Source organism: Neomonachus schauinslandi, chromosome 13 (genome assembly GCF_002201575.2).
Source record: "Neomonachus schauinslandi chromosome 13, ASM220157v2, whole genome shotgun sequence".
NCBI classification, from domain to species: domain Eukaryota; kingdom Metazoa; phylum Chordata; class Mammalia; order Carnivora; family Phocidae; genus Neomonachus; species Neomonachus schauinslandi.
Window position 1 is genome coordinate 41079978 of NC_058415.1, and position 25684 is coordinate 41105661.

General features: G+C 46.5%; 1 protein-coding gene across 1 annotated transcript in view; it reads left to right on the forward strand.

Annotated features, from left to right (window-relative positions):
- The first annotated feature begins 16614 nt into the window (after nt 1–16614).
- CCDC171 (coiled-coil domain containing 171) overlaps nt 16615–25684 on the forward strand; it is a 310199-nt gene continuing 301129 nt past the window's right edge. Inside the window, exon 1 of the mRNA XM_044920762.1 lies at nt 16615–16745. Coding sequence (XP_044776697.1) covers nt 16615–16745 — 131 coding nt within the window. The remainder of the gene's footprint in view (nt 16746–25684) is intronic.

Here is a 25684-nt window from a genome sequence, read left to right on the forward strand (position 1 = left end):
AGAGGGAGAAGCAGGCTCCCCGCCGAGCAGGGAGCCCCATGCGGGGCTCGATCTCAGGCCCCTGGGATCACGACCTGAGCCGAAGGCAGACGCTTAACCGACTGAGCCACCCAGGTGCCCCAACAATATATTTCTTTATAGGATGCTACCTGACCTACAAAGACTTGGCTATGGCTTTATAATATTCATCTGAAGGAGGTGCCAAGTGCTATGGGGATTCATCTTCCCCTTGTGGGCTTTCCCATGTGGAGGTCTGTTTCTCTCCCCTCTCCGCGCCCGCGATTCCCTCGCATGGATGGCCTGCGAGTCCCTTAGCTCCCCATCACATGTCTGCCCTTCCTACCCTCTTTGATGTAGCCTCTTTTCTACATTTAGTTGTGCAATTTGTTCCAGCAGTCTTTGGGTTGTTTTATGGGTTATTTACACTCATGTAAATGTTATGCAGTTACATTCGTGGGAGGAGGTGAGCTTAGTTTCTCCCACTCTGCCATCTTCCCCAACGTCTTCATGGCAAGGTTATGAATTAAATTCTTAGGCCTGGCAAATTCTCTGCTCTAATTTCTGATGGCAGTGGTGTAATAGTGGTTTCACGCTTCCCGGGACACAAGATAAAAATGGCATTTCTAGATGTTACTGAACGTCATTAATGATCAGATAAATGCAAGAACATTAGAACAATGAGGTGTCAGGACACCTGGGTGGCTCAGTCAGTTGGGTGTCTGCCTTGGGCTCAGGTCATAATTCCAGGGTCCTGGGATCAAGTCCCGCTTTGGGCTCCTTGCTCAGCGGGGAGCCTGCTTCTCCCTCTGCCCCTCCCCGCCGCTTGTACGCTCTATCTCTTGAGCTCTCTCTCTTTCTCTCTGACAAATAAATAAACAAAATCTTAAAAAAAAAAAAAAAAGATCAATGAGGTGTCACTTTTTGCCTATCCGATTGGAAAATTTTCAATACTGCAAAAACATCCAGTGCTGGCAAGGGCCGAGGAAAGCAGACATTCCCTCACGATGTTGTTATTTCTTTAAATTGATACACTCTTCCTAGAAGGCAACCTGGTACTCTGTATAAAAAATGTAAATATGCTGTCAAAGGTTGACTCCTCAAAAGCTCATCACAAAAACTGTTGCTGAAGCGAAGTTAAGTTTACTAAATTTGCTGCAGTAAGGGAGAATGCCATTTGACTGAGCCTTAGTGGTATCTCAAAAGGGAAAATTAGGGCCAGTTATTTTTAGGATTTTAACGCTTGGGCTGAATAACTGTGGGGAAGGAAGCAAGTCAGGGAAATGATTGGAAATGAGCAGAGTTTATGATACAATAGCCTTAGCTTGGTGGGCATAGCAGGGCAATGGTCTTGACGCATTTTTAAAGTAAACTGTTAGTCTTCGTGAGCAATCTATTTAACAAACTCAGTTTTATCTTCCAGGAACAAGTATTAACTGGAGCAAGCAACCAAGTTATTTTTGCTTGGTTTCAGAATTATTTAACATAAGTCCAGGAAGGTATGTCTAGTGTCTAGTCCCAGTATTATTCAACATAGGGACAGATAATTATATTGTTTTCAGTTTCAAAGCTTATTCTTTTCTGGGCACCTGGCTGCCTCAGTTAGAAGAGCATATGACTCTCAGGGTCGTGAGTTTGAGCCCTGTATTGGGTGTTGATTATTACTAAAAAAAATAAACTTAAAAATAAAAGCTTATTCTTTTACCTAGCAATTTCTATTCTAGGAATTTATAATATGACTTTATCTTCTTTTATTTTTTAAAAGGTTTTATTTATTTATTTGACAGAGAGAGAGAGAGAGAGAGAGAGAGAGCGAGCACAAGCAGGGGGAGTAGCAGAGAGCTGAGCAGGGAGCCTGATGAGGGCCTTGATCCCAGGACCCCGGGATCATGACCTGAGCCGGAGGCAGACGCTTAATGACTGAACCACCCAGGTGCCCCTATAATATGACTTTAAAAGACAAATATGCAAAGTATAGCTACAGAGACAGTTTTTTTTTTTTTTTTTTTAAGAAAAGGAACAAGTCAGAAACAACCTAGATGACCAGATAAGTAAGTTACAGGCATTCACAAAATAGATTACAATGCAGCTATTAAAAATGTATCTTTGGGGCATCTGGGTAACTCAGTCAGTTAAGCATCTGACTCTTGATTTCAGCTCAGGTCATGATCTCAGGCTTGTGAGATAGAGCCCTGAGTTGGGCTCTGTCCTGAGCATGGAGACTGTTTAAGATTCTCCCCCTCCCTCTGTGCTCTACCATCCCCACCCCCCCCCCCAATCCCCAGAAACACGCTCTCCCTGTCTCTCCAAAAAAAAAAAAAAAAAGGAAAAGACAAGCTGGAAAGGCAGGTACAGACAAGACTAGGGGCACTTGATTCATGGGGGAGAGGGGAGGGGGTTAAGTCTGGGTTTTATGCAGTAGGGACTGAAGAGCCATTAAAAGAATTGATTGATAGGGTAACAATCTGAGTTACTCTGAGTTATTATGTGAAAATTACATATATATGTATATAAAGCTCTCATTTTCCTCCAATGGACTTTTGTTCAAAACAACTCCTTCCAATATTCTCCTTTCCTCTCCTTTTGTTCTCTGGACTTGCCTATGGTTCACCATAGCCGGCATGTCCCAAATTGCAATTCCTCTGCTATTTCTGAATAAATTCATTTGCTGCTTGATAACCTTTGTTGTTTAATTTTTAAGGTCGACAATGCTTTGGAAGGATCATCCATCATAGCACACAGAATGGGGATTGAAGCAGCAAAGGACCAGAGCCTCTGAGAGCAGCAATTACGGCAAGGCCTTGCAGTTCTAAGAATTGATACCAAAGCAGCATAGTAATCAAGCACCTGGTGTTTGGACCTTCTGAGGGAGGTTACTGAAGGGTCAAAAGGACGTGGCTCATCTGGCGATTAAAAAACCCTGAGGCTCGGTCATGGTTCCAGGGTCCTGGGATCGAGCCCCACATCGGGCTCCCTGCTCAGTGGGAAGCCTGCTTCTCCCTCTCCCACTCCCCCTGCTTGTGTTCCTGCTCTCGCTGTCTCTGTCAAATAAATAACTAAAATCTTTAAAAAAAAACAACAACAAAACAACAGCAACAAAAAACCCTGAGGCTCACATGCATAAAATCAGCTCATAACACTCCCCTAGTGTCAGAAAGGTACACATGTGCCCTTAGGAGGCCTGCTTTTGATTTTGATTTTCTATTTTTGATCTTTTCCGCTCATATTTGCCAGCTTAACAATGCCCTAGATGTTTAGTTGTCAACTTATAAAAATGTTGAGAATTTGCACAGAAAGGGGAAGAGAGTGACTTGCATCGGGCCACGGAGCAGGTTCTGATCACAAGTGTCAGGATACAAAGCGGTAAAGAAACAGATCATCAAGATGTTTAGTAGTAGGTATAGTAACAGGACAGGAGAGTTGAAAAAAGTAAGTAGGACTTAGTGATTCTTAGATGTAGGAATTGAGAGCTTGAGAGGGAAGAAAGATTCTCTGAGTTTTTTTTTTTTTTTCATCTGGGTGTCTGAGATTAGTTTTATAAATTGGTGGAGGAGCAGTTGGGGGACTCCCGTTAAGAAGTTAAGAAGATAATGTTTAGATATGTTGAATTCAGTATTACCACACATTAAAGTGCTACTGTTCAAATGAGAGTTAAAAATTCACAACCACAGCAGAGTTTATGATATTATGATGTCATGTGGACCCAGGGATGAATGACATCCCCTAGAAAGTTTATGTGGTAACATGTGAAAGTTGAGGACAGAAACTGAGAAAATATTACGTTGAGGGGCAAGAAGGGGTAACACTTCCTGAGCAGCAAGCAATAAAAAGGTCAGCGAGTTGGAGAAACCAAGAGTCTTACCTATGCTGCCGAGAAATCTGAGGAGGATCAAAGTGTCAGTGAATTCAAGGGCAGTGGGATTTAGTAATGAGATCATTATTGATTTTGGAAGCTGTTTTGGTGGACGGCAGGGGATGAATTGAAAAATATGCTGAAAGTAAAAAGAATGAGGTGAGTATTGTGACTTTTAAGGCTAAAAGGGAAGTGAAGAAGAGAACGTCTTTATGTGCAGCTTTTTGTAAGTAGCAGCATTTTAGGCAAACAAACGGCAGAGAATGAACCTTGTAACTATTAGAAGAACAGAAAACGTCCAAATATTTTAGATTTGATTTGTTGTGTAATTATTATAACTTCTCTGCTCTACACACGTCGTTAGCTTCGTTGCTTTTGGTAAACTAAGTATAGCAGTCCACCCTGCCTGTGGGGGATATGTTCCAAGACCCCTAGTGATGCCTGAGCCTGGGGATAGTACCAAATCCTACACACATGATCTTTTTTCCTATGCGTAGACACCCATGATAAAGTGACATTTATAAATTAGGCATAGTAAGAGATTAACAACAATAACAATACAATAGAAAATTATATTGTAATAAGTTATGTGAATGTGGTACCTCTCTCAAAAAATATTTATTGTACTGTACTCTTTGGACAGTAAAACGCGAACATGATTACGTGAAGTGAGGTGAATGACATAGGCATTATGATGCAGTTAGGCCACTATTGATCTTCGGAATATGTCAGAGGGAGGATGATCTGCTTTCTGACCTTGGTTGACTGCAGGTAATGGAAGCCATGGAATGAGAAACCATGCATAACGGGAGGACTACCCTATGACTTAGAAGGTCCCTGTGATCTGGGGTCTGCCTACATCTCCAGCCTGCTCTCTTACTCTCCACGCTTTCCCACTCCCAAGACTGCACACAGACCTTCCAGTTTTCCCAGCGCCTCATGATGTTTCCTGTGCTGGTGTGCGTAGGTTTCATGTCTTCCAGTCCCTTCTTAGCTTGGTGACTCTATAATCATCTTCCCAGAGTAAGTTCATAGTTCTCCGTTAAAGCCTTTGGGGGTGCTCATGGTTGTTATTAACATTTGCCTCTTCTGATTTCCAGTGTACCTATATTAAATATCCTGTAATTCTATCACCTAGCTCCAGATTGGGTATATAGTCTGTATTCAATAAATATTGATTGAACAAATAGATGAAGTTTGCAAGACTTCATATGGCACCTATTCTTCATTTAAAAAAGTGTGCAGTATAGTATATATGCCATTTATTCTTGCCATGCATATTCAGTTTTGTGACTTTTTAAAACAAGAAATTTTCTAAGTATTTAAAACTTGTAAAGAAAAAAAAAAGACCTAATCTCATTAGTCTGCTGTAATTTTCCACTGCATTTCTAAATGTTAGAATGGGCTCTTTTTTCCTTTCCATAAACTCTTTCCTTTGAAGCAATTATCCTCTTTCTGGCAAAATTATTAGGAAGCGGGATGGCCTTCCTTTTTTAACCTGTGACAACGCAAACCAATTAAAGTTTCAGTGTTACAGGAATCAAGGAGGTTTTAATCTCAGTTTATATTTGCATTTATGACCGTTGGCTCTCCCCAGGGAGACAGGGAAAAGACGGCCCCTACACCTGGTTTCAGGTTGATTACAATCAACGTGGGACAATTGTACCATAAAAGGTTCATTTTTTATCAAACACCTTTTTGAAGGGAGGAGGTGGAAGTGGTGAAGATAAAATCCTCCATCAATATCCCGCCAATTTGCACTGCTTTTTGGGGAACAGATTTTCAAATGCCAAGGAACAAAAAGAGCGTTTGGTTTTCCAACCTCCCTGGGGCGGCAGCGGATTGTGAAGCAGCTACCGGAAGAAACCAAAGTATAAATTACCAACTAGAGGAAGGCGTGTGTGCGCCGCGTGTGCGCTCGGGGGTCTGGAGGAGGCTAGGAACGAGATGGAGCACATGCTAAGGCTCCAAGGACTTCTTTGCGAGGTACCTCGTTATGCAGTATTCATAATGAGAGGCGCTGCAACAGTATCAGCGCGCTGACCCGCGCTTTCTCCGCACTGTTTACAACCCCAAGCTGGGATACAATGCGGATGGGAGGAGGGGACAAGAAGCGTCTTGCAGGCGAGAGCGGGCTTCACAGCGGGAAACAGCCACTTGCGCAGAAGTCGAGCCCACAGAATTTACCCGTGGCTCTGGCACCAGTCCACAGGCCCCGAGGGGGCTACACTGGCCTTAGGATCGGCAGTTTAATGCACAGTCGGAGATCCAGCCTCTTTTTTTTTTAAATATTTCATTTATTTATCTGACAGAGACACAGCAAGAGAGGGAACACAAGCAGGGGGAATGGGAGAGGGAGAAGCAGGCTTCCCGCCGAGCAGAGAGCCCGACATGGGGCTCGATCCCAGGACCCCGGGACCATGACCCGAGCCGAAGGCAGCCGCTCAACTGACTGAGCCACCCAGGTGCCCCCGGAGATCCAGCCTCTTAAGAGTTTTGTTCAGTAGGCGCGGAAAAGGGGTTAAGGTTTAGAAATCGGCATTGTCTGGCGGCTCCGGGGATTCTGAGAGCGCGACCGGGAGACCTCACGCTGAGAACATCACATTGGAGCGTGGGCCGGGGCGTCCTCGTGCGGGAGGGGCGCGCGCGCCGCGGGATCGCGCGTGCTCACGAGCGCGCCGCTCCTCAGCAACGGCGCATGCGCCTGCTCGCCTTCCCGCACGGCCGCACAACTTCGCGGGCTCTCCTCTTCCAATCGGAGCGCCGGATTCTCCGAGTGCGTATCCTGGAGCTGCGGGCAGCGGGAGGCGGGAGGAAAGGGGCCGGCTGGGCGGGGCCGGGACGCCTGCGAAAGTCTGTGAAGGTCTGTGTGCGCAGCCTAGTCTCCGGAAGTGGCAGTTGTAAACCGCGTCTCCCCAGGGCTTTTCCCCTCCTGTCCCCCTATGCTATTCGTTCCCCCTTCCCCGGGTCCTAGAGTCCGTCGGGTTCCAACAGTTTTTGCTCTGACCCCGGCGATCTGCCCAGGCCTCTTTCTACCATTGAGATTTGGAGCTGCCCCTGGGGTTTTGGGTGTGCGGTCTGGACCACGGGAGTCCCCTGAGGTAACCACGGGATGTGGGGGCTTCGAGGCGAACGACTTGGGCGGGGAGGTGTTGAGGAAGGTATGGGTGGCAGCAGTGAGAGTTATGGGGAACCCCGAGTTAGTTCGTGGTTGTCCTGGGGCTGTTGGTGTCGTTTGTGGGGACACGCCTCCAGCTCCCCGGGCTGGGCCTCTCCGCCCATCTGGGGGAAGATCTCCTTGGAGCATCCTAACCCGAGACCGCTGCAGCAGCACCCAGAGGAATGAGTAGGGACCAGAGGGCAGGACCCAGAGGGCCTGGACTTCGAACTTCCCAGGTTTACAACCCCGGACTGCCGGGCTTTTCCCTTCCAAGAATCACTAAACTCTTCGAGGACAAGGACCACGTCTTTTTCATCCTTTAAAAAAATGCCAGCCACACACTAGACATTCTTTCTTTTTTTAAAGATTTTATTTATTTATTTGACAGAGAGACACAGCGAGAGAGGGAACATGAGCAGAGGCAGAAGGAGAGGGAGAAGCAGACTCCCCGCTGAGCAGGGAGCCTGATGCGGGGCTTGATCCCAAGACCCTGAGATGATGACTTGAGTCGAAGGCAGACGCTTAACGACTGAGCCACCCAGGCGCCCCATAGACATTCTTATCAATGTTTGGTAAATGAAAGAATGAGTTGTGGTAGGCTATCATCTGTAGTTTCTACTGCTCACCCTCCAGGACTATTAAGAGACATAGAAAATCTGGCTGTTTTTCCAAGGCTGTAAATTTTCTGCAGAAGTAGAGCCTCCTTTTGACTGTTCTTTACTCCCTCATGATATTTTTCCTAGGCAAATGCATATTTTTTCGTTTTAAGGAGATCTCTAATGATTCTGTATAAGTTTGAGAAGCAATTTCAGTTGGTGTCCAACTCTTTCAAATACAAAACACATGGATGTTTTGTATAGTTCACATAATTTTGGAGAGAAGACCCTACCTGTTTTATTGAACAGTTGGTGCCCGGTAACAACAAAACAATGGTAGAGCAGAAACTAACAATGGTTTCCCATGAAATGAAGAAAAAACAAAGACAGTGCAACCTGCTAAAAGGAAAGAGGGGAGTAGTTTTAGTCTGGAGCTTGAAGTTTTATTAGCTGAGTGACCACAAGCAAATCACCTAAGCTCACTAGACATTACATTCCTTATCTGTCAGATAAGGAGGATGGACTTGGTCTTTATTTTATTTTTTAAAGAGTTTATTTATTTATTTGACAGAGAGAGAGATAGTGAGAGAGGGAACACAAGCAGGAGGAGTGGGAGAGGGAGAAGCAGGCTTCCCGAGGAGCAGGGAGCCCGATGTGGGGCTTGATCCCAGGACCCCAGGATCAAGACTTGAGCTGAAGGCAGATGCTTAATGACTGAACCACACAGGCGCCCCAGGACTTGGTCTTTAAAGTCCTATTTTATTCTAAAATTCTTTGTCTCAGCCCACTTGTCATGGTTTTTATTTTTTTTTAAGATTTTATTTATTTGAGAGAGAACGAGCAGTGGGGAGGGCAGAGGGAGAGAGAAAGAGAAGCAGAACCTTCACAGAGCAAGGAGCCCGATGTGGGGCTCGATCCCAGGACCCAGGGATCATGACCCGAGCCGAAGGCAGACACCTAACTGTCTGAGCTGCCCAGGTGCCCCATCATGGTCTTATTTTGATGAAAGAACCAGACATTCTCTTTAAAGGTGAAATATATAAGTCTGCAGTAAGAGCCCCCCCAACACAGATGTAGTTATTATTGAAGTTAGCATGTGTTATGAAAGAGGATGGATTTAGAAGTCAGCCAGATGTGAGTTTGAATTCTAACCCTCCCACTGAATATCTTTTTTTTTTTAAAGATTTTATTTATTTATTTTAGAGGTGGGGGGAGCAGAGGGGGAGGGGGAAAATCTCAAGCAGACGGGCTGAGTGCTGAGCCCCAAATTGGGGCTTGATCTCAAGGCCCTGAGACCATGACCTGAGCTGAAACCAAAAGTGTCCCTTAACCAACTGAGCCACCTGGGGGTCCCTCCCACTGAATAGCTTTATACAAGTTACTCATCCTCTCCAAGCATCAGTGTTCTTGTCTGTGAAATATGTATAATCATCTTATAGGGCTATAGGGAGGATTCAATGTGATCAGGTACGGTTAGCCTAGTATCTGGCACATAGTAAGTGCTCAATAATAGTGGTTTTTATCTTTTCATCCCCACCCCCGCCCTCACCCCTCCCTTCCCCCCTGATCTGTACAGACACACTGAGAGATGAATACATTCTGCATGACCCACTGAAGGACTCAGCTGTGAGGTAGGAAAATTTGTACCAGCAGTGGCTCTGAAATCTAAAGTAGAATTGTCTTTCTGGCTGGTACTTACTCTTAGGATGTTTAGATCATTGCTCCCTTGGCCTCAATTACCTATATTTGGCCCTATGTCTAAAAAACTTCTTATTGAAGAATGATACATATAACATCCCTTCATCTATTTTAGTAGGAATGGTGAGAATAGTCCAACTCCACTACCAAGCGAAGATTAATCTATTAATAGATTAACATAAAAAGCTGACCTAAACTTTGCCTTTATCCATCACTGCTACAGGGTGGCCTGGTTTGGGCCCAAGCCTGTGGAAGTGCCATCTGGATTGAGAATCCACTGGAGGTCCGAGTTATCTTTCATTAAGAAGACCCTGCCTTGTAGTTAGTTTGGATGGGGTGGGGGTGTGGGGAAGAAGGAGCTGTGTTTGAAAACTCTGCAGTTGGGAGAAGTGCTTTTCTGATAAGCAAGGTCTCACAAGGTCTCAATGCTCTCTGGCTGGGGGTGAACCATATCTTGAAGGCCAATAGCAAGACACACAGCAGAACTGTGGAGTCCGCTAATTTGGGCTTGAATCCAGACTCTGTCACTTACTAGAGATGAGACTTTGGACAGGTGATTGAATGAATATCTTTAAGCCCCAGTTTCCTTAGGTATAAAGTGGGGACATTAACAGTATCTTCCTCTTGGGGTTGGTGTAGAGTGACAATGTAGAGATAGAGAAAGTTCTTAGCACAGTGGAGAAGGGATGTTTGTCACAGTTGGCATGATGACAGTAGGGGTGGCTTTGAGGTATTGGATATTTTGTTTATAGATAATGATGTATTGAATGTTTTCAAATGGAAAGCGTTATTTACAGAGTTAGATACATGTTGGAGGAAGGCTGATGTTGATTGCGTCTCATAAGGAATTTGTAATTACTCATACAGATTAGCTAAGCTCTTGTGGAGTTTCTTTTTCTTTCTTTCTTTTTTCTTTAAGATTTTATTTATTTGACACACAGAGAGCACAAGCAGGGGGAGGGGCAGGCAGAGGGAGAAGCAGACTCCCCACTGAGCAGGGAGCCCGATGCGGGACTCGATCCCAGGACCCGGGGATCATGACCTGAGCTGAAGGCAGACGCTTAACCGACTGAGCCACCCAGGCGCCCACTCTTGTGGAGTTTCTTGGGAAGTTTCAAGTAAAGCTTGGAACACACGTTATGTGAGGAACCTATAATTCTTTGACCTAGCTCCCTATATCAGTCTGGTGTATGAAAAGAGAGCTTTTGCTACATCGTCTCTGCCATGTTCGCTAGGATAGATCTCCAGTCGTAGTTTAAATTCAGCCACAGATCTGACTTTGGCTCTTCATTGAATCTGACTTTGGCTCTTCATTGATGTAGTCTTCCTAAAACACACAGAGGTAGGCTCTTGAACCCTAGTGTCCTCAGGAGCTGATAACAGAGACAGAGAAGAAGAAAATAAGATTTTGCTAAAGGAGACTTCAGATAGGATTTTTTTTTTTTTTTGGATGATGAATTTGAAAAATTGAGATATAACTCACCTATCAACATTTACAGTTTTAAAGTGTACAATTCATTGGTTTTTAGTATATTCACTGTGGTCCAGAGCAATCACTGCTATCTAATTCCAGAACATTTCCATCACTCCCAAAAAGAAATGTCATACTTATTAGCAGTCAGACCCAATTCCCCCTCTCCCTACCCTCTGGCAACCACAAATCCACTTTCTTTCTTTCTTTTTTTTTTTTTTAAAGATTTTATTCATTTATTTGACAGAGAGAGGCACAGCGAGAGAGGGAACACAAGCGGGGGGGGGGGGTGGGAGAGGGAGAAGCAGGCTTCCCGCTGAGCAGGGAGCCTGATGTGGGGCTCGATCCCAGGACCCTGAGATCATGACCTGAGCCGAAGGCAGACGCTTAACGACTGAGCCACCCAGGTGCCCCCACTTTCTATTTCTATGTGTTTGCTCATTCTGTACATTTCATATACATGGAGTCCTAGAAGCCTTTTGCCTGCCACTCCCCCTGCTTGTGTTCTGTCTGTCTGTCAAATAAATAAAACCTTAAAAAAAAAAAAAGAAATGAAACAATAGTTTTTAAATGTTTTCATGTTTGTTATAAAATAAATTTTAAAATACAAGTAAGGGGTGCCTGGGTGGCTCAGTCAGTTAAGCGTCTGCCTTGCGCTCAGGTCATGATTCCAGGGTCCTGGGATCGAGCCCAGTGTCCGGTTCCCTGCTCAGTGGGGAGTGTGTTTCTCCCTCTCCTCCTTGCTCATGCTCTCTCAAATAAATAAATAAAATAAAAAAAAATACAAGTAAGTTGAAGAAAAAGACAAAAATCACTCATAGTCTCAGGACTCATATATATAACCACTGTTATATTGTTTACTATTTTAACAGGCTTCAGCCCATCTAACCTGTAAGCCACAGACATCTGGGACAGGTGTAATCCTCAATAACGAAGTACACCATTCAGAAACAGTGGGCTGTTTTCAAAGAGGTGGAAGGGACTTACCATGAGTTTAAACACTTCAAGTAACGCCCCTGGTGACACCCAAAGGTAAGCCGCCGGCCTCTTCCTTTAGTCGAGGCTGCAGGGAGAAGTCAGTGGTTGGGGCTGCCGATTGTAAGGATTCACGGGGTGCACTAAGGGAGGCCGAAGCTTCGTGCACCCGGGGGAGCAGGCAGGACGCACCACAGCAGCGGGAATGGGATGTGGGACCATGTGCTGCAGTTTGTCCTCCTTTGTTAACTCGTCCACAAAAGTCAGTGTGTGTACTTCCCCCTGCTCTTAGAGAACTGCTTTTTCTTTTCTCCTCAAGTATTTTCTCCTCCTCTTATTTTTGCTTATTCCCATTTCTTTTTTCTTTTTTTAAAGATTTTATTTATTTGACAGAGAGAGAGACAGCGAGAGCAGGAACACAAGCAGGGGGAGTGGGAGAGGGAGAAGCAGGTTTCCCGCTGAGCAGGGAGCCCAATGCGCGGGGCTCGATCCCAGGACCCTGGGATTGTTACGGAACCTGGACTGGATCACCAGACGGAAGAACCAAGCTGCACTTGGAGATCTTGGAGGATAGGAGGTTTATTTAATGCCAGTGGGCTCAGAGGAAAGTGGTCTCCAAAGGTCTGAGCCCCAAGCACAGAAAAAGGGGGTAATTTATACACTTCTACTTCTGCATACTTGGGCACTTTTCGCGAGTGCACAAAGCGGGGCCGGGAGAAGGACCCAGAAGAGCCCCGGGGCAGAGGCTGGGACTTCCTCACTGGCTCGGTTGGCCATCTTAGGACCCAGCGTTTCCTTATCATTCCCCCCTTGATGCCCCTTTAAACACCTAGTTTACAGGGCATTATTTTCATCTTCTAAGGGGCGATAGTGAGTAAGGAGCAACTGGAGTCTGATTTTAGCAATTTGAGTAGTGATAAACCTAGTAAGGGCATTAAGAATACAAGGACCAAATGCTACTATGAGGAGAAGCAATAGGAGGGGGCCGACGAGGGGGGCGAACCAAGGGAACCATTGTGAGAGGGAATCCCACCAAGTTGTCTGCTGGAGTGTTTCCCTCCGGCGATGTACTCGTTCCTGTAATTGGGTCAGAGTTTCTTGGACCACCCCCGACTCATTAGCATAAAAACAACATTCCTCCTGTAAGAAGAGGCAGAGCCCCCTTGTGTGGCCGTGAGCAAGTCGAGCCTGCACCTGTTTTGGAGGACCACTGAGGCCAATGAATCGAGTTGGTGCTGCAGAGCCAGGACCGACTGAGTGAGGGCAGAAAAATCTGCTGTGAGTTGTTGAGTTAACCCCTGGTACTGAACCTGAGATCCTGACGCCAGTGGTGCCGAGGGCAACACCTGATGTGGCCAGCAGGCTCATGATGAGAGGGATGGCCACGGGGGAGCGTGGAAGGTGGCTAGGAGGTCTCCATGTGAGTGGGGCATCGCTCCTGGGGAGGATTGAAAGATCGGGTAAGAGACTCGACAAGCGTGCATGACTGATCGCGCCAGTGATGCAGATGTATACACCTGATCACAAGCCAGAAAAGTGTTGTTAGACACAGACCCAACTGTGGCCCGTGATGGGAGAGGAAGAGTTGCCATACAGCAGTATCGGAGCCAGAAAGGGATAATCTGAGGTCCCCGGTGCCGAGGTGGGAGGTGACACAGTGGATTGGTTGAGGATGACACCTAGGTATTGGACAGGACCGGGCTTCATACAGATCCAGCAGTCAGACGCTAGGGGTGGATTTGAGTGGTTAAGCGCTTGGTGGGAGGCATTAATCACACCTAACAGTTGTGCTATAGATGCTTGCTGCGTGTGGATGGGGGACCCAGGGATGCGCCAGGGCAAGTTATTTTCTGTCTGACTCTGAAGGTTGACTGCAGGGCTTAGGATGAACACGGACTTAATCATAAACTTGGCCATGGGGTTAGTCCCTGTAGAGTGATATTGGCTCAACAGGAGTGATTCCTGTGGCCCATGATGTGGCATTGGGTTCTAGGACTGAGAGAGTGAGGGCAAGAGGATGGGGTGGCACTGCGTGACAAGGAAATCTGGATGTCACTGCGCTGTTTGAGGCACCACCACCCGTTGGTCCATTGTTCTATTCCCGGTCAAGTTGCCAGCCAGGACTCACATCCCCAGGCTTGTGAGCAGAGCTGGGGGGCAGGTGTTTGGCTCTTGAGATGTAGGGCCCCCACAGATGTAGATATCTACCAGCTGGTAACCTGAGTGAGGGCCATGGTAGGAACATCATCTATGAGGTTCCCAGGAAATATCAAGAAGTTGGCATCCATCAAAGTGGAGGTCCACCTTCGGTGTGTGTGCATCCCAGGTGGAAGAAGTCAGTGGGGGTGCCGGTGCAGGATTGAGGGGGATAAGCTGGGAAGTCCATTTGCCAGTAGTGGTGATATGAGAGTTTGCCCTTTGCCCCCCTTGCTTGGCTGGGCAAACTAGACGCAGTGCGGAGGAATAGCACACCAGGCAGCAGAAGACCAGGACTAACTGGGGCCAGGAAAACCATGATGACATGTGCTCAGGAGTAGACAGCAGAGGGCCAGTAAAAGTGGGGTCTACGCCCTTAGGTAGAGGGAGCCATCATGGCTAACCCGATAGCAGATGAAACCCGTGGACAAGTAAGTGCAGTAATACACTCTAGGGACACCCAATAAGCAATGACAATAGTAAGCTTCTGGGGGAAAGTCCAGTCAGGAGGGGCAACAGTGTAAAGTCCGACTCCCAAGATGAGGGAAATCATGCCGATGAGCCAGGACCACGGTGAGCAGGTGTCCATCAGTCGGTGGGGTCTCGTCGAAGGTGAAGCCGGAGCGGGTTCGTGAGGTCTGGCTGGACTCTCCACTGGTGTGGCTCCTTGTCCGAATGATGAGCTTTCTTCACTTTGGAGTGGTGGACCCACGGGGTGACACCTGAGGCCTTGAGGGCAGTAGGGGCAGTTAGAACAACAGTGTGGGGCCCTGACCACTGCGGTTTGAGGGGGTCTTTCTTCCAATCTGTGACCCAAACTGAGTCCCCTGTCTGGAAGGAGTCTACCTGAGACCCTAAGGAGATTGGTGCCCTCTCGATGGTGTACTTTTTTTTTTTTTTAAGATTTTATTTTATTTATTTGAGACAGAGAGAGAGAAAGCACAAGAGGGGGTAAGGTGAGAGGGAGAAGCAGACTCCCTGCCGAGCAGGGAGCCTGATATGGGACTCGATCCCAGGACTCCGGGATCATGACCTGAGCCGAAGGCAGTTGCTTAACCAATTGAGCCACCCAGGCGCCCTCGATGGTGTACTTTTGTAATTTATTTAGGGTGGCCCCCAGGGCCTGAAGCTGCTCCTTTATCCCTTTATCTCCAACCTGATGTAAGTTTCCTGGAAGACTTCCCAAGCACGGGGGAGGCCGTCCATATATTAATTCGAATGGGGAGAAACCTAATTCCCGGGTGCAGCGAGCACGCAGAAGAGCTAGGGGTAGCAGATCCGGCCATGGGAGGTTAGTTTCCTGACAAAACTTTGCTAAGGTTCTCTTGAGGGTGCGATTCATTCGCTCTACTTTCCCTGAACTTTGGGGCCAGTAAGCGGTGAGAGATCTGGTCAAGACCTGTACAATGTCTGCCACAGATGCGGGTCCATCGTCACTATGGATTGTTAATGGCAGGCTGAACCGGGGCATGATCTCCAGCAAGAGGACTTTAGCTACCTCCCGGCTTTGCTCCATCCGGGTCGGAAGGCTTCGACCCACCCAGAGTATGTGCATACTATTACTAGGATATATCTGAACCCCCCGCTCGGCTGCACATCTGTGAAGTCTACCTCTACATCTTCGAAGGAGGTTGCTCCCATCCTCTGGACACCTGGCGGGGGCCACGGTGCAGACTGAGCATTATTTTTAGCACATGTTATGCAAGTTCACTCGTTGCTCGGCACAGTGTTGGCAGCTGACTGATGTAGTGCTTCTTGAGGAGGGCCTCTAATGCAGTTTTCCCCAGATGGGTGAGTCGGTGGTGTTCCTTGACTAGATGCCCTCCAGTTGCTGTTGGAACAAAGATGCGTCCGTCTGGCATCATCCACCATCCCTTTTCAGTCAGGGTGGCTCCCTCAGCCATGGCCCATTACTTTTCCTTTTTAGTGTGACTGGGTGGAGGGACTTCTTCCGGGGGTGTCAGGGCCATGGTGAGGGAAGGGGCTCTGTCCATGTCCTCACTGGCTGCAGTCTTGGCTGCCTCATCTGCCAGACGATTTCCCCACGCTATGGGGTCATCTCCTTCCTGGTGTCCCTTACAGTGCAGGATTGCTACTTCCTTTGGAAGCCAGACGGCTTCGAAGAGTGTCAGTATCGCCTCTTTGTTCTTGATAGTTTTTCCTGCTGTGGTTAGGAGGCCCCTTTCCTTGTAGATGGCTCCATGTGTAAGTACAGTAGCAAAGGCGTACTGAGAGTCAGTATAGATTTTGACTCGCTTGCCTTCACTGAGGGTGAGGGCTCGGACTAAGGCATGTAATTCAGCCCATTGAGCTGACCATCCAGCTGGTAATGCCTTAGCTTCTAGGACTTCAGTGGTTGTGGTTACTGCATAACCCGCTTTCCGGGCACCCTCTTGTAGGTAACTGCTGCCATCGCTGAACAGCGTGAGCTCTGGATTCTTTATGGCTTGATCGTGCAGATCTGGATGGCTCTGTAGACCTCATCAGTTACCTTGGAACAGTCATGGTCTGGTTGCCCCTCTTCCATGGGGAGAAAGGTTGTTGGATTTAATGTCCTTACTCTTTCGAGGGTGACCCGCGGGTTTTCGCAGAGGAGCCCTTGGTATTGTGCTAGCCGAGAGTTGGAAAGGAAGTGGTATCCCTGTGCGTTCATGAGGGACACAACTGCATGAGGGACCTTGACATTAAGTTCTTGCCTCAGGGTAAGTCTGTCTGCCTCCTTGACGAGTACGACTGTGGCTGCCAGCGCCCTGAGGCATGGTGGTCATCCCGCTGCCACGGGGTCCGCTTCTTTGACAGGTAAGCAACTGGCCGTTGCCAGGGCCCAACAGTCTGGGTGAGTACCCCGAGCGCTATTTTTTCCTTTTCATGCACAAAGAGATTGAAGGGTTTTTCTACATCTGGTAGGCCCAGGGCTGGAGCCCGCCTCAGGGCGGTCTTTATCTCTGTGAAAGCGGCTTCTGCTTCCTCAGTCCAGACAGGGGGTTCTCGATCTGGTCCCCCTAAAAGATCATAAAGAGGTCTTGCTATTGCTGAGAACCCAGGGATCCAGATGTGGCAGAATCCTGCAGCCCCCAGGAATTCTTGTAGGCCCCTTTTTGTCTGGGGCTGTGGCAGGGAGATGATGAACCTTTTCCTCTCCGGCTGTAGTTCTCTTTTCCTTTGGGTGAGGAGGAAACCAAGGTATTGTACCTGTTGTTGGCAGATTTGTGCCTTCTTCCATGAGGCTCAGTATCCCGAGTCTGACAGGAGCTATAGGAGGGCCTTTGTGCATTTTATGCAGTCTTCTTGTGTGTCACTGGTGAGGAGGAGGTCATCCACATACTGGAGGAGGGTGCATTGTGTGGCCTCTCTTGGGAAGCTGGCGAGGCCTGCGGCCAGCGCTTCCCCAGAGAGGGTTGGTGAGTGTTTAAATCCCTGCATGTGGCGCGTCCAGGTCAGTTGCATCTGGCGCCCTGTATCAGGTTCAGTCCATTCAAAGGCAAATAGTGGCTGGCTCTGGGGAGCTAAGTGGAGGCAGAAGAAGGCATCCTTCAAATCTAGGCAAGTGAACCATCTGGCCGGCCCTGGGATTTGGCCGAGGAGGGTGTATGGATTTGGGACCACTGGGGGCAGAGAGATGGTCACCTTTGTTGATGGCCCACAGGTCTTGAGCTGGTTGGTATCCCCCTCCTGGCTTCTTGACTGGCAGGAGTGGGGTATTCCAGGCCGACTGGCACTCGACTAGAATACCTGCTTCTTTGAGTTTGGCCAGATGTTCTTGGATGCCAATCTTAGCTTCCTGTGGAAGGGGGTATTGCCTTTGCCTCTGAGGTTGGGCTCCTGGGATCAGTTCAACAATGATAGGGGCCCGATTCCGGGCTAGTCCAGGTTGGTTGTTTTCAGCCTATACCGAAGGGAAGGTGAGTCTGAACTTTGGCGGGCTGCTTGGTTAGGCCTGGGCACAGAAAAGCCTCCATTCTTCTTCCCTTGGCATGGTAATTGCTAGTATTAGAAATCCCATCTCCTCTTGCCTTGGGTTTAGTTGGAGGCTAGTGTGTCCGGTGGGCTCAAAGGTTATCTGAGCCCTAAGCTTGGAGAGTATGTCTCGGCCCAGGAGGGGGATGGGGCAATCACGCAGATAAAGGAATTCATGTCAGACCTTGTGGCCTCCGAGTTCACACTGGTGAGCCTGGAAAAAGGGCTGTTGTACCGCCCGTGTCCCAATGGCCCCAAGGATGGTCGCAGTCCTTTTGCAAAAAGGGGCCACTGGGGAGGTGACAACAGAGTGCTCAGCCCCAGTATCAACCGTAAAAATCACTGGTTTGCCCCCCACCTTCATTCTGACCGTGGACTCATGGGGGCCAAGGAGGAAAGAGCCCGGTCCCCCTCAGTCTCAGTCCATTCCCGCAAGGCCTACGAGGTCCTCCTCTTGGGGTTCTTCCTTGTAGCGGCTGGGCTTCTGAGCCTTTCCCTGGTTGGGACGTTCATTTTTCCAATGCCCTTTCTCCTTACAGTAGGCACATTGATCCCTTGCCAAGGGGGTTATGGGTCTCCCCCCTTTTGGTGGTCGGGGTCTCCCACCTTTATGTTGTCCTTTTCTTTCAGGGCAGCGGTGAGGAGGCTGACTTTCTTTTTCATCTTTTTGTCGGCTTCCCGTTTGGCTGCGACCTCCCTGTTCATGTGGACCTTATTGGCAGTCTCTGTTAGCTGGGAATGTTCATCCCAGCAAGACCCTCTAGTTTCTGAAGTTTTTTTCTGATGTCTGGGGCAGCCTGAGCCACTAAGGAGGTGTTTACCATCTGCTGGCTTTCCTGTGCCTTGGGGTCAAATGGAGTGTATATCCTTTAGGCTCCACACAGTCTTTCATAGTAGTCCCCAGGGGACTCCCCTGGTTGTTGATTGACCGAGGATACCTTAGTCATGTTCACGGGTTTCTTAGCGCCTGCTCGGATTCCCCGGAGGAGGGTCTCCTGGTATCGGCGGATGTGGGCCTGTCCCTCAGTTGTGGTAAAGTCCCATGTTGGGTGCTCCTTGGATGCGGCCGTATTAGCCCAGGCAGCAGCGTCGATGACTCCTGCTGGTGCGTGCTCTTCCAGGTACTGCCGTGCACTTTTCATTATTCTCCTCCTTTTCTCTGTGTTAAACAGGGTGTGGAGTAACTGTTGGCAGTCTTCCCAGGTTGGCCGATGAGTCTGGAAGAGCGATTCTATGAGGTCTACCATAGCCTGTGGTTTCTCAGAGTAGGATGGGGTGTTATGTTTCCAGTTGAGGAGGTCGGTGGTGGAGGAGGGCTGATAATACATCATGGAACGGCCGGGTTGGACCGTCTTCATCGCGTCTCTCGGGTTCCCGCGTCTCTTGTAGGGCATTTGGAGGGCTCTTGCACCTGGCCTGGGGCTCAGCCTGGCTGCTGGTCTTGGAGAAAGTGGATCTTTTGGGCCTGGGGGCACCGGTGAAACCGATGGCAGTGGAGTGTCTGGAGCTGAAGGGCCAGGTGTAGGCGGTCTTGGGGGCACGTACGGTGGGGGCAGGGTCGGTTCGTTCTTGGGATCTCTGGCTAGGATTTGTGGAGACTGGGGCTTTTGCTGATTTTCTTCAGGTCACTTGGATGAGGCGATTAAGACCCTGGCCTGTCCCTGCCTATTGCAAGTGAATCGCACCCAAGGGGGAAGGGTCTGAGCGATTCCTAGCCAGGAGTCGATGTATGGAAACTGGTCGGGGTGTCCTGGTTATCCTGTTACGACTCGCCATACTCGATGAATCCTTGGGACATCCAATGTCCCTTCTGAAGGCCACCGACATCAGAGGTGGGCCTATCCAATTCACATAGGGTTCTCAACTTGCTGGGGTTCATCCTGACTCCATAGTCTCCTGAAAACCCCTTTGTGAAATTTTTTTTTTTTTAAGATTTTATTTATTTATTTGACAGAGAGAGAGACACAGCGAGAGAGGGAACACAAGCAGGGGGAGTGGGAAAGGGAGAAGCAGGCTTCCCGCCGAGCGGGGAGCCCAATGCGGGGCTCGATCCTAGGACCCTGGGATCATGACCTGAGCCGAAGGCAGACGCTTAACGACTGAGCCACCCAGGCGCCCCCCCTTCTTGAAACTTTTGATCTTGGTCTCTAGATCCGTAGGTTTACTCTGCCCTTACCCCAAGGTGATGTTCCTGTGTGTGGTGTCGCAGAGATAGACAAAAGGGGGCTGCCTCCTGAGGTGAGACCAATCAGATGCCCATCTGACCATGTCCCGAAGGAGCTTAGGTGAGGCTTAGCCATAGCGGTCTCAGCATTGTGACTTGCTATCGGAAACTATTCCGATGCCGCCATACACTGTATGCTGTTCACCACGGAATCGCGGATGGGACCACTCAGACTCCGTAGGCTTCTGGGGGCCTTAAGGGTGCCCACCCGTGGGGTCACAGAATCAGTCCGCTTGAGCAAGCCAGGTCAGACTGCACATTCACACTCCAGAAGTTACTACATTCCCTCCCTGGGAATCCCTACCTGTGAGACCTCTAAGAGGTCTCTGGGAGGTGATCGGGCTCCCCTTCCACCCCAGTGGGGGTGGGCCTGTCTGGGTCCTGGGGCCCCAGGCCTTACCGGAATCCGATGTTGGGACCAGGTCCTCGCCTGCCTAGTCTCCTCAAGTCCGGTGGGAACAGTGGAGCGGGGCTGGCCCGAGGCAACTGGGGTGGGAGACCGCTGAAAATTAGGCAGGGCGCGACTTCTCCGTTACGATCCCTTGTTCTGTCACTGCCCTGCCATTGCCCCAAACCGGTGGCAGCAATGGGCCAGTGCGGTTGGGTTTCCTGGTCAGGGAACCAAATGTTATGGAACCTGGACTGGATTGCCAGATGGAAGAACCAAGCGGCACTCGGAGTTCTTGGAGGAAAGAAGGTTTATTTAATGCTGGCGGACTCAGAGGAGAGTGGTCTCCAAAGGTCTGAGCCCTGAGCACAAACAAAGGGGGTAAATTATACACTTCTACTTCTACATACTTGGCACTTCTGGCACGTGCATGAAGCAGGGCAGGGAGAAGAACCCGGAAGAGCCCCGGGGCAGGGGCTGGGACTCCCTCGCTGGCTCCGTCGGCTATCTTAGGACACAGATTTTCCTTCTCAGGACCATGACCTGAGCGGAAGGCAGACACTTAACGACTGAGCCCCCCCCGATGCTCCTGCTCATTCCCATTTCTGTGTGGTCATTACTTTGGCCTTCTCTCATCTCTGTGGCTCTAGTTGTTCTAACTTTGCGCCGCAACCATAGTTCACAATTTTGGGTTTTAGCTCCTGTTCCAACTGCTCTTTTACTTGGAGTTTATATTCCAAGAATTGCCGTTGCTCCTCTTTTTTGTACCCTTGATATCTGCCTTTGGATGAGGTGCCTGCTTTGGTTGATTCACCGCTGGTGTGAAAAATAGAAAACTCTGAGTCTGTAATATAAAACTGAGCCATTTCAGAGAGCGCAACCCAAAGCGTGGTTTACAAAGAATTAAGTACAGAAATTGAAAGTGTTTAGAAACTTTTATAATCATGTAACAGAGTAATTTTCTGTTCGTTAAATCTAGTAATAAAACACTTGGGGTTATGTTTTATCTCTTTTTAAAATTTCTTGTTAAAAAAATTCTTGTTTAGTCATTTTAAAGACAGTTATTTTAGTCATTTTAAATATATTTTACAAAGGCAGCATTTGTTGGGGGAATAGCCCTTGCTCATATTTGGTTTGAGAATAACTGATCTAGACAGCCTTTTCAGCAAGGATGTGTGGGTGGGGCAAGGACGATGACTAACACGTACTTCACCTATAAATAGGATTTGCTATAGAAGCATTTTCCACCTATCTTTAGAAGCTACCTTAAATCCTTTCTGGAGCCAGGTATGAAATAAGTGAATAAAATATAAACTTTTGACTTCACTAAAAATGTTTTCACTTTTGGATGGAACATCTTACCACACAAATATCTGTCATAATTTTTTTTTAAAGATTTTATTTATTTGTTAGAGAGAGCGAGCGAGCGGGAGAGAGCATAAGCAAGGGGAGCGGCAGGCAGAGGGAGAAGCAGGCTCCCTGCTGAGCAAGGAGCGTGATGTGGGACTTGATCCCAGGACCCTGGGATCATGTCTTCTCATGATTTTTAATGACTAAATTGCTCTTTAGAATTCTAGAATTCTAGAATCTGGCTAAATGAAGTTAAACTTTGCTATTTACCACTAATTTCTTTTCTGTTTCTATAGATTTGCCTTTTCTGAACAATTCATACAAATGGAATCATACAATATGTGGTCTTTTGTGTCTGGCTTCTTTCACTAGGCATGTTCTTCAGGTTTATCATGTTGTTAACAGGTATCAGTGCTGTTTCTTTTTTATTGCTGGATAGTATTCTATTGTATGGATATAGCACATTCTGGTTACCCACTCACGAGCTGATGGACATTTAGGTTGTTTCCATTTTTTGGCTGTTATAAATAATGCTGCTCTGAGCATTTGTCTATGAGCCTTTGTGTGGAGATGATATTATTTCTCTTGGGTAGATTCTTAGGAGCCGCATTACTTCATTGTATAGTAAATTTATGTTACTTTTTTAAAGAAACTGCTAGGTTGTATTCTAAAGTGGCTGAACCATTTTACATTTCCACCAGCAATATACAAGGGTTTTAGTTTCTCCACATCCTTGCCAACACTTGTTATTTTCTGATCTTTTAAAAAAAATTTATTTTAAGGGGTGTCTGGGTGGCTCAGTCATTAAGCATCTGCCTTCGGCTCAGGTCATGATCCCGAGGCCCTGGGATCGAGCCCTGGGCTCCCTGCTCTGCAGGAAGCCTGCTTCTCCCTCTCCCACTCCTCCTGCTTGTGTTCCCTCTCTCGCTGTCTCTCTCTCTGTCAAATAAATAAATAAAAATCTTTAAAAAAATTTATTTTAATTCCACTGTAGTTAATTAACATCATGTGCTATATGTTTCAGGTGTACAATCTAGTGATTGAATATTTTTGATTGACTTTTTTGATTATAACCATTCTAGTGAGTATGAAGCGGTATGTTGTAATTTTAATTTGTGTTTTCCTAATGAGTAATGATATTGAACATCTTTTATGTGATTTTTTGCCATTTGTCTATCTTTATTGGTGAAAAGCCTATTCAGATCTTTTGCTCATTTTTAAATTAGTTGTCTTTTTGCTATTGAGCTTTAAGCATTTTTAAAATATATTTTGGATACAAGTCTTTTGTCTTTTATTAGATATATAATTTGCACATATTATCTCCTATTTGTTGGCTTGACTTCATATTCTTAATAATGTCTTTTGAAGTGCAAATGTTTTAAATTTTTATGAAGTCCAATTTTTTTCTTTTCTTTCTTTCTTTCTTTTTTTTTTTTGGTAGGCTCCATGCCCAATGTGGGGCTTAAACTCATGACCCTGAGATCAAGAGTCACATGCTGTACTGACTGAGTCAGACAGGCGCCCCTCCAGTTCTTTTCCTTTATAGATTGTGCTTTTGGTTTCATATCTATGAAATATTTGCCTAACTTTAGGTCATGAAGATTTTTTTCCTGTTTTCTTTTAGAGGTTTTATAATTTCAGTTTTTTTCATTTAGGTCTATGCTCCATTTAAACTTACTTTTTTTTTTTTAGAGAGCAAGCATGGAGTGTGGGGGAGGGGCAGATGGAGAGGGAGAGAGAATCTTTTTGTTTTAAAGATTTATTTATTTTAGGGGTGCCTGGGTGGGTCATTCAGTTAAGTGTCTGCCTTTGGCTCAGGTCATGATCCCAGAGTCCTGGGATCAAGCCCCACCTCGGGCTCCCTGCTCAGCAGGGAGTCTGTCTTCTCCCTTTGTCCATCCCCCGTGCTTGTACTTGCTCTCTCTCAAATAAATAAATAAATAAATAAATAAATAAATAAATAAATAAAATATTAAAAAAAAACATTTATTTATTTGAGAGAGAGAGAGCAAGCCTGCAAGTGAGCATGGGGGTGGCAGGGAGGATAGGGACAGAGGGAAAAAATCTCAAGCATACTCCTTGCTGAGTGCGGAGCCCCATGCCAGTCTTGATCTCATGACCCTGAGATCATGACCTGAGCCGAAATCAAGAGTCCAGTGGGTAACTGACTGAGCCACCCAGGTGCCCCTTAAGTTACTTTTTATGTATGGTGTGAGGTAAGGGTCTAAATTAATGTTTTTATCCAGTTGTTATCAGCACCATTGATAAGATAGTTGATAAGACTATTTTTTCCCCACTGAATTGCTTTGACACCTTTTTTGAAAAATAATGGACCAAATATATATGTTTATTTCTAGAGTTTCAGTTATGGTACAGTGATCTACATGTCTTCTTAATTTAATTCTACACTATTTTGATTAGTGTAGTTTTTAAAAAAAATTATTTATTTATTTATTTTATTTATTTGAAAGAGAGAGAGAGAGCTCTCCAGAGCATGAGTGGGGGGAGGGGCAGAGGGGGAGGGAGAGGGAGAGAGAGAATCCCAAGCCAACTCTGCGCTGAGTGTGGAGCCCAGTGTGGGGCTCAATCCCATGACCCTGAGATCGTGACCTGAGTGGAAACCAAGAGTCAGACACTTAATCAACTGAGCCACCCAGCTGCCCTGATTACTGTAGCTTTATAGTAAATTTTGAAAATAGGAAGTGGAAGTTCTCCCATTTCTTCTTTTACAAGATTGTTTTGGTTATTCGGAGTCCTCTGCTTTTCCATATAAATTTTAGGCTCAGCCTATCAATTTCTGCAAAAATCCTGCTGAGATTATGGTAGGGATTATGTTGAATCTGTAGATCAGTTTGAAGATAATTGCCACCTTAATAATATTGACTCTTCCTGTTGGAGGGGGAGACGAACCATGAGAGACAATGGACTCTGAAAAACAAACTGAGGGTTCTAGAGGGGAGGGGGGTGGGAAGGTTGGGTTAGCCTGGTGATGGGTATTAAAGAGGGCGCGTTCTGCATAGAGCACTGGGTGTTATACACAAACAATAAATCATAGAACACTACATCAAAAACTAATGATGTAATGTATGGTGATTAACATAACAATAAAAAATTAAAAAAAACCCCCAAAACAAAAAAAATAATATTGACTCTTCCAATACATGAATGTGAATGTGGACTGTCTTTTCATTTATTTAGCTCTTTAATTTCTTTCTACAATAATTTTTATTTTTCCTAATTCTATTTTTTTGATGCTATCATAAATGGAATTATTTTTCTAAATTTCATTTTTGGATTATTCATTATTAGTATATAGAAATGTAATTGATTTTTGTATATTGATCTTATATTCTGTGACCTTGCTAAAATTGTTTTTTTAGTTCCAGTGTTTTTGTTTCTTAATGAATTTCTTAGGATATTTTTACAGGATCATGTCCTTCGCAATTAAGGACAGTTTTACTTCTGGGGTGCCTGGCTGACTCAGTTGGTAGAACATGGGGTCGTGAGTTTAAGCCCCACGTTGGGCATAGAGCTTACTTAAAAAAAAAAAAGGATAGTTTTATTTCTTTCCTTCTAATATATATGCCCTTTCTTTCTTTCCTTTCTTTCTCCTCCAGTACAGTCTCAAATAGAAGTGGACATGTTTGTTTTGTTCCCAGTCTTAGGGGAAGCTTTCAGTCTTTCACCAATGATTATGCCAGCTGTAGGTTTTTCATAGATGCTTTTTACCAGATTGAGTAAATTTCCTTGTATTCCTTGTTCGTTGCATTGGTTTTTTTTTTTTTTTAATCGTGAATAGGTGTTGAATTTTGTCAAATG